The 14,930-nt window shown below is 43.7% G+C and overlaps 1 protein-coding gene across 7 annotated transcripts in view; it reads right to left on the bottom strand.

Moving 5' to 3' along the window:
- Positions 1-4,500: 4,500 nt before the first annotated feature.
- The window catches only part of NAV3 (neuron navigator 3), a 383,856-nt gene continuing 373,426 nt past the window's right edge, over positions 4,501-14,930 (bottom strand). For all 7 annotated transcript variants that reach the window (XM_088478094.1, XM_088478095.1, XM_088478096.1 and 4 more), the window contains one exon: positions 4,501-6,935. In XM_088478094.1, the coding sequence (XP_088334220.1) occupies positions 6,816-6,935 (120 nt within the window). In that variant the 3' untranslated portion in view covers positions 4,501-6,815. The remainder of the gene's footprint in view (positions 6,936-14,930) is intronic.

Raw genomic sequence — 14,930 nt, 5'->3', positions numbered from 1 at the left:
TGAGCACCTGACTATTTCCTCCAATCCTGATGGATTACCTGCCTAATGTAAGGAAAACACACATCACCTTCAAGGGCAGCAGCAGATGCCAGCTCTTTAAATGTAACACAGTAAGCTGAGAAAGAGCATCAGCAATGGAATTGACCATCCCTGGAACATGCTTAGCCTGGAAAGTAATACACATGCACCACAGGTAATGAAGAAGCACTTTGGCAATTAATGGCCTGAACAACCACCAGGTTGTCACACCAGACAACTATGCCAGAGTTGAGTAAATGCACCCACCCCATTTCAAATGCCACTATGATTGGAAAAAGTTAGACCAGGAGCAAGTTCCTGGTTAAACCTTTTCTAATCTATTCCACTGCCCATGGCTCCGCACACTCTGACCCATTAAGGTACCGAAACCAGAAGAGCCAACAGTATCAGAGCAGGTTAAAGAATTGTGCTGTTGAACTATAAAAATTAAAAAAAACTTTGCCCATAGGTATTACCCTACAACCGAAATGAAACATACCCAACAAAGACTGCTTCTCTCACAGACTCCTCTTTCCAGGCCCCAGGGCCACGTCAATTGCTGAAGCAATTTATGTACTTTATCATTTGGTAAATGACAACAACTAGCTAATCGATTTTAAAACCCAAGAAAGAAAGACACTAAACCAGTTCCCCAGTCTTGCTCTGCGCTAATGGAACACCCAGTTCAGAAAAAATGTCCAGCACCAAAACAGAAATTTTGCGCAGCGAGAGGAGTTTGTCAGCCCAATACAGAGGTAATCATCAAGGTAGTGAACCACTCCAAACTCCCCTGTTCCTGCCACCACGCACAAATGCAAAAAATTGCTAAAGCACTGAAAGAAGGAACACAATATAGAATAACCCATTGCCAAGCATTTGTCAATGAAATAGTCACCTTGCAAATGTAAACCCATAAATAGGCAGGAATATGAGTGTAGGGTTAACAAGTAAAAAGCCAATTCAATGTCTGTCTTAGCCAAAAGGGCCACAGGACCATAAGAACAAATAAAGCCCAAAGCTGTATCAAAAGATTGATCAGTAACGTGGAACAAATCCATAGGAGTTTTAACATTATCTGAATAACCCACATGGTAAGACAAATGTTGTTGAATAAACCAATATTTGCCAGGATCCTTCTTTGCTGCCACACCAATAGGGAAAAGCAGCAAAGGAGGTGAATTAAAAAGGCTCACCGTCCGGTCAAAATTAACTTCCTTTGTGACCTTCTCCAGCACTAGGTGGGACAATTGGTGACCTCACTTCAAATTACAAGCAGCACCAGTTGGCAAAAATCTTCCATAGAACCCAAATCCAAAACATTAACAAGGTTCTATCTGGGTACCTAGCCACCCATCTTAGCCATGGTCTGATGCAAATCCGAGATGGTGCCATATTTAGCATCTATCCTCTCACTGCCTCCCTCCATTGAATGACCGGATTTTGCCATATCTCTTTGCCTTGTGCACTCTTTGGTGGGATGCAGACTCGGGCCCATTACGACAAATAGAGCAGTTGAATGCATAACAACAACCCAATGATCACTGCTCAGATGTTGAGAATGGCTGAGTGACTTCCACATCAATCTCTTTGAAGCAAAGAACATCCCATGGATCATGTGCAAATTCAGATGTCCAGAGGGGCGAGATTTCAAACACTGTAGGCACCTGAGAACATGTACATGCCCATCACCCACCCTGCCTTTGCACTTAGCAGCCTCCTTTGTTTATTACCTAAGGGCAATTACATAGAAATATTTAGTCACAATGAATCACACCACTATGGGGATGACCACCGACCTGAAATTGCTATCACTGGAAGACAAATGTCTAAGGTCTCCCAGCAATAGCTAACATGACGATGCCTGTGCTTTTAGTTCTTCAGTACTAGACAAAGAGACCTATGTGTTGGTGATAACTCAATCATTGCCCATCAAGGTCTTCAACTCAATGGAGGCTCGTCACTTCCAAGCATGCCAGGCAATGATCAGCAGATGCCAATGTCTTGTTGGTCAGCAAAGGAGCCAATGCCTCCTCCAAAGCATCATGGAGCATTGGCTGCAGCTAAAGGATTGGGCACAGGGTCTGCATGTGAAGCTATAGAGCCAACACCCTGCGATACACAGGGAGATTCTTCCTGCTGCACCCTGCTAGGCAACACCCGCTGCTACGGTGGGAAAAATGTAACTGGACTTGTATAGGAAGAGCTAAGGACACTCCACCACCTAGATATATTAGGGGGGAAATTTGTCCTGAACACACAGCTGCATGGCCAGAACCTGCATTATATTGCAATCTCTAACTACCAAGCAAATCTAAGACAGCCCCACCAGCATTTGAATAAATTTCCACTGAAGAGGCTGGGCTTATATAACACGATGAGTGCATTGCCCGCACTCCTATACAACCCCCAAGCTCACTCCAGAGACCGCATCAGGGTTAAATTTGAGCCCCTTCATGATGGGTGCGGACAGCCGCGGGGGGGACTTGGGGTTAGACACCCGCCCGGGAAGTTAGGGTTAGGCTAGGGGGAGGGAGGGTTAGGGTGGTTAGGCACCCCCAGGGGGGACTTAGGGTTAGGCACCCCCCGGGGGACTTAGGTTAGGCCGTGGGGAAGGGGGGGTTAGGGTTAGGCACCCCTAAGGAAGGGTTAGGGGAGGAAATTAGGTTAGTCTATATTTACCTTAGGGACGATCAGGATTTTCACCCATATCGAGCAGCCGCTGTCGGGATTCCAACCGCTGGCCATGCATCCGGCGGTAAATCATACCGATTCCTTCATGACAAGGCCATCTTGCTGGAGGCATGCACACCACATTAATTAGGAGGCAGCATCGCCACTACTGCAGGCGGAACCTTTTGTCACTAAAGACTTTATTGCCACTGGGAATGGGGGAATTTATTGCCACTAGGATATGCATTGCCACTGGAGAATGGGGGAGCAATTCCAATGAGGGACTTATTACCACTGCAGTGATGTTGGAGGATAAATGCTATGGGGTGATGGGAATATGCAACAGGGGTGGTGGGCTAATGCTGCAGGGGACATCAACAGTAGAATAGAGAGAAAATTGCTACGCTTGTCTTGGGATAATGGTACAGGGGTCTGCTAGACTCGCTCACATGTGGTGCTAGGGAATCGGTATGATATCCTGGCTGCCGCATGGCCGGGAGTTCGAATCCCAGCAGCGACAGCCCGATAAACCAACAGAGCCCAGCAGCGGAAGCCCGACAGCACTGGAAATCCCGATTGTCCTAAGGTAAGTATCTACTAACCTAACCCCCCTAACCCTAACCTCCTCCCCTGTACCTAACCCTAATCCCCCCTCTAAGTGCCTAACCCTAACCCCCCCCTTCCCCGCTGCCTAAACCTGTCCCCCGGGGGGGTGCCTAAACCTAACTCTCCCTCCCCCTAGCCTTACCCTAACCATCCTGGGGGTGCCTAACCATAAGTCCCCCCAGGTGCCATAAACGTAACCCTCCCCCCCACGGCTGTCCGCTCGCGGCGCACGACATCCCTTCGATCGGGATGCCGGGCGCCTGTCTCCCGGCATCGAGGAAATGACAGGCGTCTACGTATAGACGCCCGGCATTTCACCCTCGCCCGGGATATGACAGTCGGGAAGCCGGCTGCCTGATTGTATAAAGGTGCTAGACATCCCTTTGGTGTATTGTTTTCCAAAAATATTATTAAATATGTTTTTAAATAAATTTAATGTACCTATTTAATTTAAAAAATCTACAATTTGATTTTTTTAAATATTTTTGGAAGAAAAGTGGTTAATACAAATCATGTGCTCCAAAGTTACCAGCAAGTTAAAAAGGAGACAACAATAGTGTATCACTGCACTGTATATCAATTGACTCCAGTGATCATTAAAATGAAAAGGTGTGTAGCTTATCTGGTTATCTTTGCTACAGTACATCCTCCCTGTTTCTTCAATATCTAAATATAATTTCCAGTATACTGTATACAGAAAGATATATAAAAATCATAGTGGAGCACATCTTAACACATCGCATCAATGTAACCACAGCAAACCGTGCCTTTGCACCTAAAACAAATATAGGTTTGGTTATTTGTTGATATACTTGTGGGTAATCCAATCCTTTATATTTCTCCAGTGTTTTTTTTGTTATCTTCAGCATACTCAATTAATTGGGGTGTGGTGAGGTGAAGCTACTGTGCATGGCCTTTTCCAGCAGTCCCACCTTAAGGAGCCTATCCATTAGACGACTTTGTGAACGATGCGACCAAAACCAGGTGGTTTTGTTCAGAACGTTCAGAAAGTCGTCTAATGGATAGCCAGTAAGGACCAGCAATGCACGTACGTGCTGGGTCCTTGCCGACGCTGACTATCTGTGGAACATGTCCGTCAACCTGACGACGATCATCAGGTTCGGCATGTTCTCAAATAGGAGGTCTGTCTCCTGCACTGAATGACAGTAGAAATAACGACAGTATTACCATTCAATAAATAATTCCACTTTAATGGCAAAGTAATAATTTAGACAGATACACTGCACACATCTGCAAAAAATAGATGCAAGCTGGTTTACAAGCTAGGAGAACAATCAACTTATAGAAAATACATCATTCAAATCATTTTGAAAACACCAAAACTTATTATAAGGGCTTTACAAAGACTACAAAACTTTCCAGATGAATTATTTCACTGCTTCTGTCTATTTACATGATATGTTACATCAAAAATGTACAAAATATAAAATGTATACAGACAAATGTTCAACAAACATTTTTTTTCCTTTGTTGTAAACTACATGTACTCACTGAGATGTATTGCAGGAAGGTTTGTGCATGGTTATATGTTTGGTGTGCATATCAGAAAAGTCAGGAAAAGATTGCAGTCTTGTTCAGACCACATATAATAAATGGACACAAGACATTTGGAGCCAGTTCTTAATGTATATCTTGTCATATATAAATATTGGTTATATCCAAATCTCCAACTCAAAATAAGTTTTTACATGAAGGACATGATTAAGTTGTGCATTTGGGCAATAGCACCATGTTGGAAAAGCTTACAACTTTATTCCTGTATAAGAATTACAGTAGATGACCTAAGTGGTGGCCACGACTAGATTGCAGCACCAATTTATTGATGTTAAAGGAAGCATCTGTTACACATTTTCTACACAATGCCATAGCCCTTCAATCATCATGTATGTTAAATTGTGTTGGTGTATTTGCATTTCCAGCTCTGTCATTAATCAGGCCTCATGCAATCTGTTCATTTTATCCCCATGTAATATATTGACTCCACATACAGTTTTTGAAACATGCTGACTGCAGCACTGTATCTCCTGCATAGTCATAACAACTGTAAGTACAGGACAAACACACCAGGAAAACAGTTTGAAAGTTTGCATTTGTATTTGTTTACAATGTATGGATTATTTCATGAAATACACACCAAGTTAAAATACAAATTTGTTTTGTCTGATTTTTTTTTTTTTTTTTAATGGTGCAAGGTATTGTATTCTCATTATTTTTGTATACAGCACCCAGCCAATAGTCTGTGCAAAACCAATTCATTTTATATTAAAAATTCTACACCACCTCAGTCTTACTTGACACTGAGAACCCCATTTATAACAGGAGTAATTCAAACATGCCTAAAACTATAAGAGGGGAGGGAACAAAATAAAAATATTTGTGCTCATGCCTCATTAAGTGCTCCCAGCTCTGCTGGAAATTCATTCAAAGTAAAAGCAAGCAAAAAGACAAAAAAGAAAAAGAAAAAAAATTCTATCTAAAAGTTTTCAAACCACCTTTTTTTTTCGATTTGAAGTGATGGCAGATGTGTGCTGTTATTTACCTGTATTTCTGCAATTAAGACTATACATTTACAAAATGAATTAAAAAATAAAACTAACGCTTAAGTATACAGTTATCATTTTCATCTTTACAAAAGAACATACATTAGGGCACTGTGCTATATATGCTATTCCATAGTAAATGGGGAAAGGAAATGTTGCAGTAGATCAGTGGTTTTGGACATCTGACTGTAAGACTATCGAGATATTTTTAAGGCAGTGAGACAGCACCATATGACTTTATTTTTGCCCTTCTTACTTTATTGACAAGGCTCACACAAATGGAACTTAAGAGGGAACCTTAATAATAATCTGTATAAAATAATTTCAGCAGGAGGCAGGTGGTTACAAAAACGCCCTAGTGGAGGTGAAGACCTTTGCAAAAAGTGTTAGAACCGGGGGTGTTGAGAATTGTGAGCATGGCAGTTCGGATTTAAAATTGGCACTTATCCAGTATATCACAGTAGATTTTCTGGTAGTTGCACAAATGGATTTTGTGCTTTTCTTAGGACCATCACCTAGTTTGGAGGCAGTACACAACAATCTCACTAATGTAAGCTTGTGACCGGCACTATGCCTTACATCAGAGGTTTTAAGTGGACTAAAAACACTGCACAACTGATACATAATGTAAAAAAATAACACACATTAAATACACATCTGTGCTGTAAACCTTTCAAAAAACAAAACAATTCCAGTTTGGCTAACCAATGTGCAATCTGCTTGTTTGCCCTTTATCTAGGGCCATTTCCAGTTCACTGTGCTCCATTTATATTGAAATGCCTTGAAATTAAGCTAATTCAAGCTTTCTCATTATTTTTTTTCAACCTGACTTCTTTTTAGAACCATGTCCCCTGCCTAACAGCACATTATCCTGATATGGGTGTTGCATTGTGCTGCATTTGTACTGGCAGTGGTCTGTTGGACAAAACCATTCATTAACCAAACACGATCAAAAGTGACTCAGAGTGTTGATTCAAGTGAAGGATCTAAAATGTCGTCATGGTGGCTTGTACCATCACTGTCACAGCTTTGTCCACTTGAAAAATTGGCTGCTTCTTGAAGCCGCATCAACATATTCATCTGGGGAAGAGAGAGTGAAAGAGTTTACTTTATCCATACTGGTTACATGGGATACTATGCATCATACAGAATATTCTAACAGTAAAATCTTTAACTGTAATCACATAACTACAGATTTCATATAAAGTAACAGACAATATATAGTAGTAGTTAGAAGCAATGCAAATGGAAAAAAACTGAATACATTACTCTGGTCTTGTTGCAACAATCCATCTTAGTTAAGGAATTGTTCATCTATGAAAAGACTAGCATCGTTTCTCTGTGTTCTTTATATTAATAGAACTTATTGTAGCACATCTATTAATAATGATTTATTAGGGTTTTTTATGTCGCCTAAGCAATACAACAAAGTATGAAATTAATGTATTTTGGCTTGCTGTAGGTAGAAATGAGAGCTAAAAGGACAAGGTTGCTATGTTTTATGAGCTAGTGTTTCTTGTCTGAAGTCTGAAATGAATGTAACAACAAAGTACTATCCAGTTATGAAAATTCACAAGAGAAACGGCAGGGATGGCACAAGTAAAACAGATATACTGTTGTCTCTTACACATGGCTGATTGCAATTCAGAGTTCCCAATTAAGAATGTCAACTTTTCATAGAAAATTGGGTTTACTGCCACCTAAAGACAACATGTCACCATTTGATAAATGCTTTTTTGACACAATGCCATGTATGTTTTCAGTTATAAAAAGGCATGAAAACCAGTGTATGCTATAGGGTATTATTGTATCCTGATGTAGCTTATAAGTCAAGCCACATACGGAGTTAAACTCGCTGACTGGTGCCGTTTTTAAGACAGTAGGAAGGAAGACAGGTTCTTCCTACTGGCATTACAGGAATGAGGCACCAGGTTGCCAAATTCCCTATGTAGAAAGCAATGACTAGACTTTGCCATACTTTCTGCACAGTGGTGAACACAAATTATTAACCCATAAACTATTTATAGCGCACTCGGAGCGTTTAAATGAACAAACAATGAAGGAACTGACTCAACTTATTATGATATATCTACTTATTTGTCTCCTACTTCTATAAACTTTATAAGAACATACAGTACAGACATTTCTGCAAAATACCAAGCTGCACATTGTACCCCTTCTTCATTTTAATGCTGTCACGTCACTGGGATTTTGTAGTTGGAATTGACTTTCTTTGAACTAGAGTAGTGGAAGTTTAGGCTTTGATAATGCTCCTACTCATCAGACCCTTACTAGGAGGCTAAGAATGGGTGCTTGAACAGATATGATATAGTCTTTAGGACGATACTGGATAGAGTGCCGGAAGCAAGTCAGGTATAGTCTCTTAGTGATATTGTTTTCAGTGCAGTAGTGTACTGTACATAGGCAGGAAGTAGATGACCACAGCAAAGTGCAAATAGTACCGGTGTCAGCCTGCTGGATATAATGTTCAGTTCTGATAGATGGATGCACCATTGTGCAGTGGGACAACTGCTGGAATGGAAGTGAAGTGCAGAACAGCCCAGATGCAGAGCCGGCCCTAGCCAGTTTGCTGCCCTAGGCAAGATTTTGGGTGTTGCCCCCTAGCACCATCGCTAGTTCCGCCTCTGACCCAGCACCCCTCTGTGAACACAGCACCAATCAACCAGCAGTACAGATCACAGCAACACCATCACCCCTCACCTTTTGCAATCTTCATCCACAGAGAAATAGACATTTTAGTGCCCTGTAACAGCAAGAGCATTGGCGCCCTCACCCTCTATTTGTCTCCCTGTAGGCAGGCCCAGGCAACTGGACTCTGCAAAGGTCCATGGGAGGAGGAGCTACTGTGGCTGGGCATGGCCAGCAGCCTTCCTCCAGTGGCAATTTTTGTTACTGCCCACTGTCTCTGCTCCCGAGTCCCGCTGCTGCCGGCTGTATGAGCTGTCGCCTGATCAGAGCTGAGCTGAGAGCACCGATCGCGTTAGTACAGCAAAAGCAGAGGTGCATCCGCCTGTCCTGGTCCCATCATTGCCCACTGTCAAGCTGAGTTAGCCCTAGGCTTGAAATGCATGCCCCTAGGCATTTCAAATGCCCTAGGCATTTGCCTAATTTGTCTATGCCTAGGGCCTGCTCTGCCCAGATAGTAGATGCTTATTATCGTTTATTTATATGGCACCACAAGTGTTCCACAGCGCCTTACAAAGTACATAAACAAATAGATTTATTTACAGTGACTTACAGTACAGTACAATACATTACAGGACATGGATAATATACATTGCTACATTCACGACCATAACACCCAGATGAGCAACAATGCAAAGCAATCAAGTGTTAGGTGCCCTGGTAGAGAGTAAGAAGTAGATGAAGGTATAGTAAGGAGATGCACAAGAGGGTAGAGGGCCCTGCTCAAAGGAGCTTACATACTAAGGGGGAGGGACAGACAAACAGGGGTGAAACAGATGGGGTAGGCAGGGAGGAAGGAGTATGTAGCAGCAAGTTAAGACGAGAGCTGGAAGGCTTTGATGAAATAGTGGGTCTTGAGAGCCCGTTTGAAGGATTGTAGAGAGGTGGAGAGTCTGATGGGAAGCGGGAGAGAGTTCCAAAGGTGGGGAGCAGCGCGGGCAAAATCTTGGAGGCGGGAGTGGGAGGAAGTAATCAATTGGCATGAGAGGTGGCGTGCATTGGTTGAACGAAGAGGGCGGACAGGAGAGTGAAGGGAGATGAGATCAGAGATGTAAATGGGAGAGGAATGGCTGAGGGCTTTGTAAGTGAGTGTGAGAACCTTAAATTGGGCTCTAAAGGGGAAGGGGAGCCAGTGGAGGGCTTGTAGGAGAGGGGAGGCAGATGCAGAGCGTTTGGAGAGGAAGATGAGCCGAGCAGCAGCATTGAGGACAGACTGGAGAGGGGAGAGAAGGGATTTGGGGAGGCCAGATAGGAGAAGGTTACAATAGTCCAATCTGGAGATGACCAATGAGTGTATGAGGGTTTTAGTGGCATCCTGGGTGAGAAAGGGTCTAATCTTGGAAATATTTTTAAGATGAAAGCGACAGGACTGTGAGAGATTCTGGATATGTGGTTTGAAGGAGAGGGAGGAGTCCAGGATAACTCCAAGACAGCGCACTTTGGGGCTAGAGGAGATAGTTGTGCCATCAATTGATAAAGAAATGGTGGGAAGTGTGGTTATGTAGGGGGGAGGGAAGATGATTAGCTCAGTCTTAGACATATTAAGTTTAAGAAATCTCTGGGACATCCAGGAAGAAATGGCAGAGAGACAGTTGGAGACACGAGTGAGGAGAGAGGGAGAGAGGTCAGGGGAGGAAAGGTAGATTTGAGTATCATCAGCATAGAGATGATATTGGAGGTCAAAAGAGCTGATGAGTTCACCTAGTGAGGATGTATAGAGTGATAAAAGGAGAGGTCCAAGAACAGAACCTAGGGGAACACCCACTGCAAGAGGCTGTGGGGAAGAAGAGGAGTCATGAGAGGAGACAGAGAAGGATCGGTCAGAGAGGTAGGAGGATAGCCAGGAGAGTGCAGTGTCACGCAGACCAAGGGAGTGAAGGATTTGCAGAAGGAGAGGGTGGTCCACAGTGTCAAAAGCAGCAGAAAAGTCAAGGAGAATGAGCAGAGAGTAGTGGCCCATGGATTTAGCAGCAAGGAGGTCATTGCTGACTTTTGTGAGGGCAGTTTCAGTGGAGTGGAGAGAACGGAAGCCAGACTGAAAAGGGTCAAGGAGGGAATGAGAGGAAAGAAAGGTGGTAAGGCGCTTGAAAACAACACACTCAAGGAGCTTGGAAGCAAAAGGGAGGAGAGAGATGGGACGGTAGTTGGAGAGAGTGTTAGAATCAAGGGTTGGTTTTTTTAGTATGGGGGAGACAAGGGCATGTTTGAATGCAGACGGGACAGTGCCTGATTATAGGGAGAGATTAAAGAGGTGGGCAAGATGGGAGCAGGCAGAAGGAGAGAGGTAGCGGAGGAGACTTGAAGGGATAGGGTCAAGGGGGGAGGTGGAAGGGGGGGAGGACTGGATGAGGGACATGACTTCCTCTCCAGATACAGGGGAGAAGAAATTGAGTTGGTAAAATTGAAGGAGAGGGGTGATATGGGAAGAGAGGAGGTGGATAGCAGGGGGACTGGTGGGATATGATGTCCTGACGTATGGAGTCAATTTTAGATGTAAAGTAGGTAGAAAAATCAAGGACAGAGAGCGTGGAGGGGAGGCGAGGAGGGGGTGGGCGGAGGAGGGAGTTGAAGGTGGTGAAGAGACGTTGGGGATTTGAGGACTGAGAGGAGATGAGGTTCTTGAAATATGACTGTTTAGAGAGGGAAAGGGCAGCACTGTATGATGAGAGCATAAATTTGAAATGGAGAAAATCAGCCTTAGAGCGTGATCTTCTCCACTGTCGTTCGGCAGTTCGCGAACACTTTTGCAGTTATCTGGTGCATTGGGAATGCCAGGGTTGAGGTGTAAATCTGCGAGGGTGAATAGTGATTGCCGGAGCAACAGACTCCAGAGCAGAAGTAAGGGAGGTATTGTATAGAGAAATGGCTTGTTCAGGGCAGGAGAGAGAGAGGATAGGGGAGAGAGGTGAGTCAAGCTGGGAAGAAAAAGAAACGGTGTCAATAGCGTCAATGTTACACTCAGTGATAGTGGCCTTAGGAGGTAGAGGAAGGGAAGGAGAGAGGGATAGGTTAAAAGAGAGAAGGTGATGGTCTGAGAGGGGGAATGGGGAATTGGAGTAATCAGAAATATCACAACGGTGAGTGAAGACCAGGTCAAGTGAATGCCCACTCCCATGGGAGGGTGAAGAGGTCCATTGGGAGAGACCAAATGAAGACATGAGGGTGAGGAGTTTGGAGGCAGAGGCTTCTGTGGGGATATCAATAGGAATATTGAAGTCACCTAGGATAATAGAGGGAAGGTCAGAGGAGAGAAAGTGAGGAAGCCAGGAAGCGAAGTTGTCAATGAATTTGGAAGGAGGGCCAGGGGGAAGGTAAATGACAGCTACTCTAAGGTGAACTGGTTGGAAGAGGCGTATAGCATGAACCTCAAATGTAGAGAAAGTAAGAGATGGTTCAGAGGGTAGGAGTTGGTAGAAGTAACCGGGGGATAGAAGGACCCCTACCCCACCACCATGGCGACCCCCAGGCCGAGGGGTATGAGAGAAGATGAGGCCCCCAGAGGAGAGAGCAGCAGGGGAAGTGGTGTCAGAGGGTGAAATCCAGGTTTCAGTAATGGCTAGGAGATGCAAGTTTTTAGAGATGAAAAGGTCATGGGTGGGTACGAGTTTGTTACATACTGATCTGGCATTCCAGAGGGCACAGGATAGAGGGACAGTGTTAGTGGGAGAGATGTGACTTAGATTATTTGGGTTGCTGTAGCGAGAAGGTGAGTTTAATATGGGTGGCCGAGATGAATGTAGTGGAGAGATTATGCGGGGACCAGTGCTGGGAAGGGAACCTGTAGGTGGTTGGCAGGGAGGGAGTTTAATATGAAGGGGGTGGTATGGGGTGACATGGAGAGGAGGTTTGAAGGAAGGATTATCAGTGGGGTAGTAGGACATAGGAGGGGTAGAAGAGAATGAAAGTGTATTAGTGGGAGAGGAGAGGGAGGACGGCAGACAGAGGAGGGGAGATAGAGGAAGGAGGAGGTGGAGGAGACAAGGGGGAAATGATATAGCTGGAAAAAGGGGGTAGAGCAGAGTATTAGGTAGACAGTGAGTGGAGGGGGAGATACACATAATGGTGTGGAAGAGTTGGGTAGAGGGAGGAAAACTAGATGTGGGAATAAAGTATGAGTGCAGAGAAGCGAGTAACAGTACAATGGAGGAAAATGTGCCTGCTAAATTTCCAAACTATTATTGAGCAGAGGAAAAGAGGAGAAATGGAATATTAAAGTAAACTGAATTAGAAGACAGATGACAGGCTAGGAAAAGAAGAGAGGTGGGAAGATATTATTTCTAAGACATATACTAAAATTGGCACTGAATACAGTAAGCTATGAGTTGTTTGTGAAACGAGCGAGTCAGTACAAATAACAGCAGGTGTAAGTTCTTATAGTAAGCAAACAGAGGCCAGTGAAGTGAAGACAGCAGTTGCTTGTAGTGTAGATATTGTGAACTTACATTTTTTGATTATACTTTGTCCATATGTTCTTGTTAAAGAATAGTTTCAGGTTAGAGTGATCTCCTTCAGTTTAACTTCGGTTTAACGCTGGTATAATGCCGAATTTGGTAAGAAATGCACTTTTACAAATTATGCACTTCTAATAATTATGCCCTACTCAGCCCAGGGGCCTTCAGCCTTCCTATGCACTTAATACAGGTAGCTGGTGTTAGCGTCAGTATGCAGTAGAATTCTGGTGACTGGAAGCTGAGTCCATTTCAGATGCACTTTGTAAGCACATGACACTGGAAACTAAGTAGAATGTAGATGCACTTTGTAAGCGCAGGACACTGGAAACTGAGTACAATGCAAATACTGGAACAGACCTGGAAGCCACCGTAGCCTGGAGACTGTTCTCAGGCAGAAGAGAGTTGCTCTGTCAATGAGCATAGTAACAGAGATGGTTTTAAATAGACCGCTCCTAGCCCTTGGACAAGTGGTTAATGTGAGAAGAGCCACAGGACTCTGGTTGGTTGAGGCAGTCAAGTGAAGAAAGCCAGGATTGCGGCGCCCATGCTCTGCCAGTGCAGGAACTGCCAGGAGGAAAATGCCAGGCCCACATGCAGGAGTGCCAGTACAGATCTCAGGGACACTAGACATGGCTAGAAGTGGCATGGATGGCAGTGATGTGATACCGCCGGACGCAGTATCTGGGGTTAAGACCCCGATGTGTGACAAATGCATTTGAGGCAGAGGATAAAGTGTTCAAATGATTAGCTCTTTCCTACTGACCCATGATATTACCAATATACAAAAACAAGTGGTGCAATTATTAACCAACCACATAAACAGCTATTCAAAGATGACCGCTCCCACAGTAGGTCCTGCTACCATACCTTCTATCAAAATAGAGTTATGGAAAGAGATTGTGGAACACTTTGAGTGAATAGTTTGAGACTCTATTTTTAAAATTGTTTTAATAGATTATTACAATATATATTGAATAATACACTGGAATATAAAACATATAAAATGACCATACAGTATGTTATCAACAAAGTGTGACACACGTGTAAAAAGATTTGTACATGGATATGTATAATAAAAAATAGGAGTCGCTGTACCAGACACTGGGGACATTTCTAAATAAGGAAAAAGTCAGTCACACCTGAGCTGTTGCTAGAGTGTCAGCTAGCTGAAAGTCCTATTCTCTACGGCGATGAAGCCCTAACATGCTACATTGATATGGATAATACACCCAGTTCTCACTTGTCGCATATAATAGAGTACTGTGCACAGAGCGGTTATTGGGGCAGATGTATGAAGCTCTGGGAAGTGATAAAGTGCAGAGTGATAAACGGCCAACCAATCAGCTCACAACTGTCATGTTACTAGCTGTGTTTGAAAAATGACAGGTGGGAGCGGATTGGTTGGTCGTTTATCACTCTGCACTTTATCACTTACCACAGCTTCATACATCTGCCCCATTGAGTTATACGGAAACAGAACAATCACATATTGTATTAGAATGGAGACTGAGCTTTAACACCTACACCTAGTGTGCCATTCACCACTGAGACCTGATTCATCTATACCATTCCTTCAGTATATAGTATACTGGGGAGACATTTTTGTCCACAGTCATTCTCCAGCAGTTCGGAAATCACAGCCACATCCGGATAAGTGGCTGCCAACACTAAGTTATAAGCTTGGTACTGCAGCCATTCACCGGCACATCAAAAGTAACAGCTGCATCAGAAAAAGTGCTGTCTGCACAAACCTTCTAGCTTGATGTACAGATCACTATTTGATAGGTGCACTTTCACTCTTGCTGTATACCCTGTCTTCAGACTGTGAAAGTCGGCCAATATCCTCTATACCTGGGAAGCCATAAGTAAGTCTTCTCATTATAATAAGAGCCTCCCTGCTCCCAATCTGCAACTGCTG

Source organism: Taudactylus pleione, unplaced genomic scaffold, assembly GCF_031769625.1.
Source record: "Taudactylus pleione unplaced genomic scaffold, aTauple2 ptg000207l, whole genome shotgun sequence".
Lineage (NCBI taxonomy): Eukaryota > Metazoa > Chordata > Amphibia > Anura > Myobatrachidae > Taudactylus > Taudactylus pleione.
The sequence above is the reverse complement of the archived record's forward strand: the minus strand, read 5'-3'. Positions and strand labels throughout refer to the sequence as shown.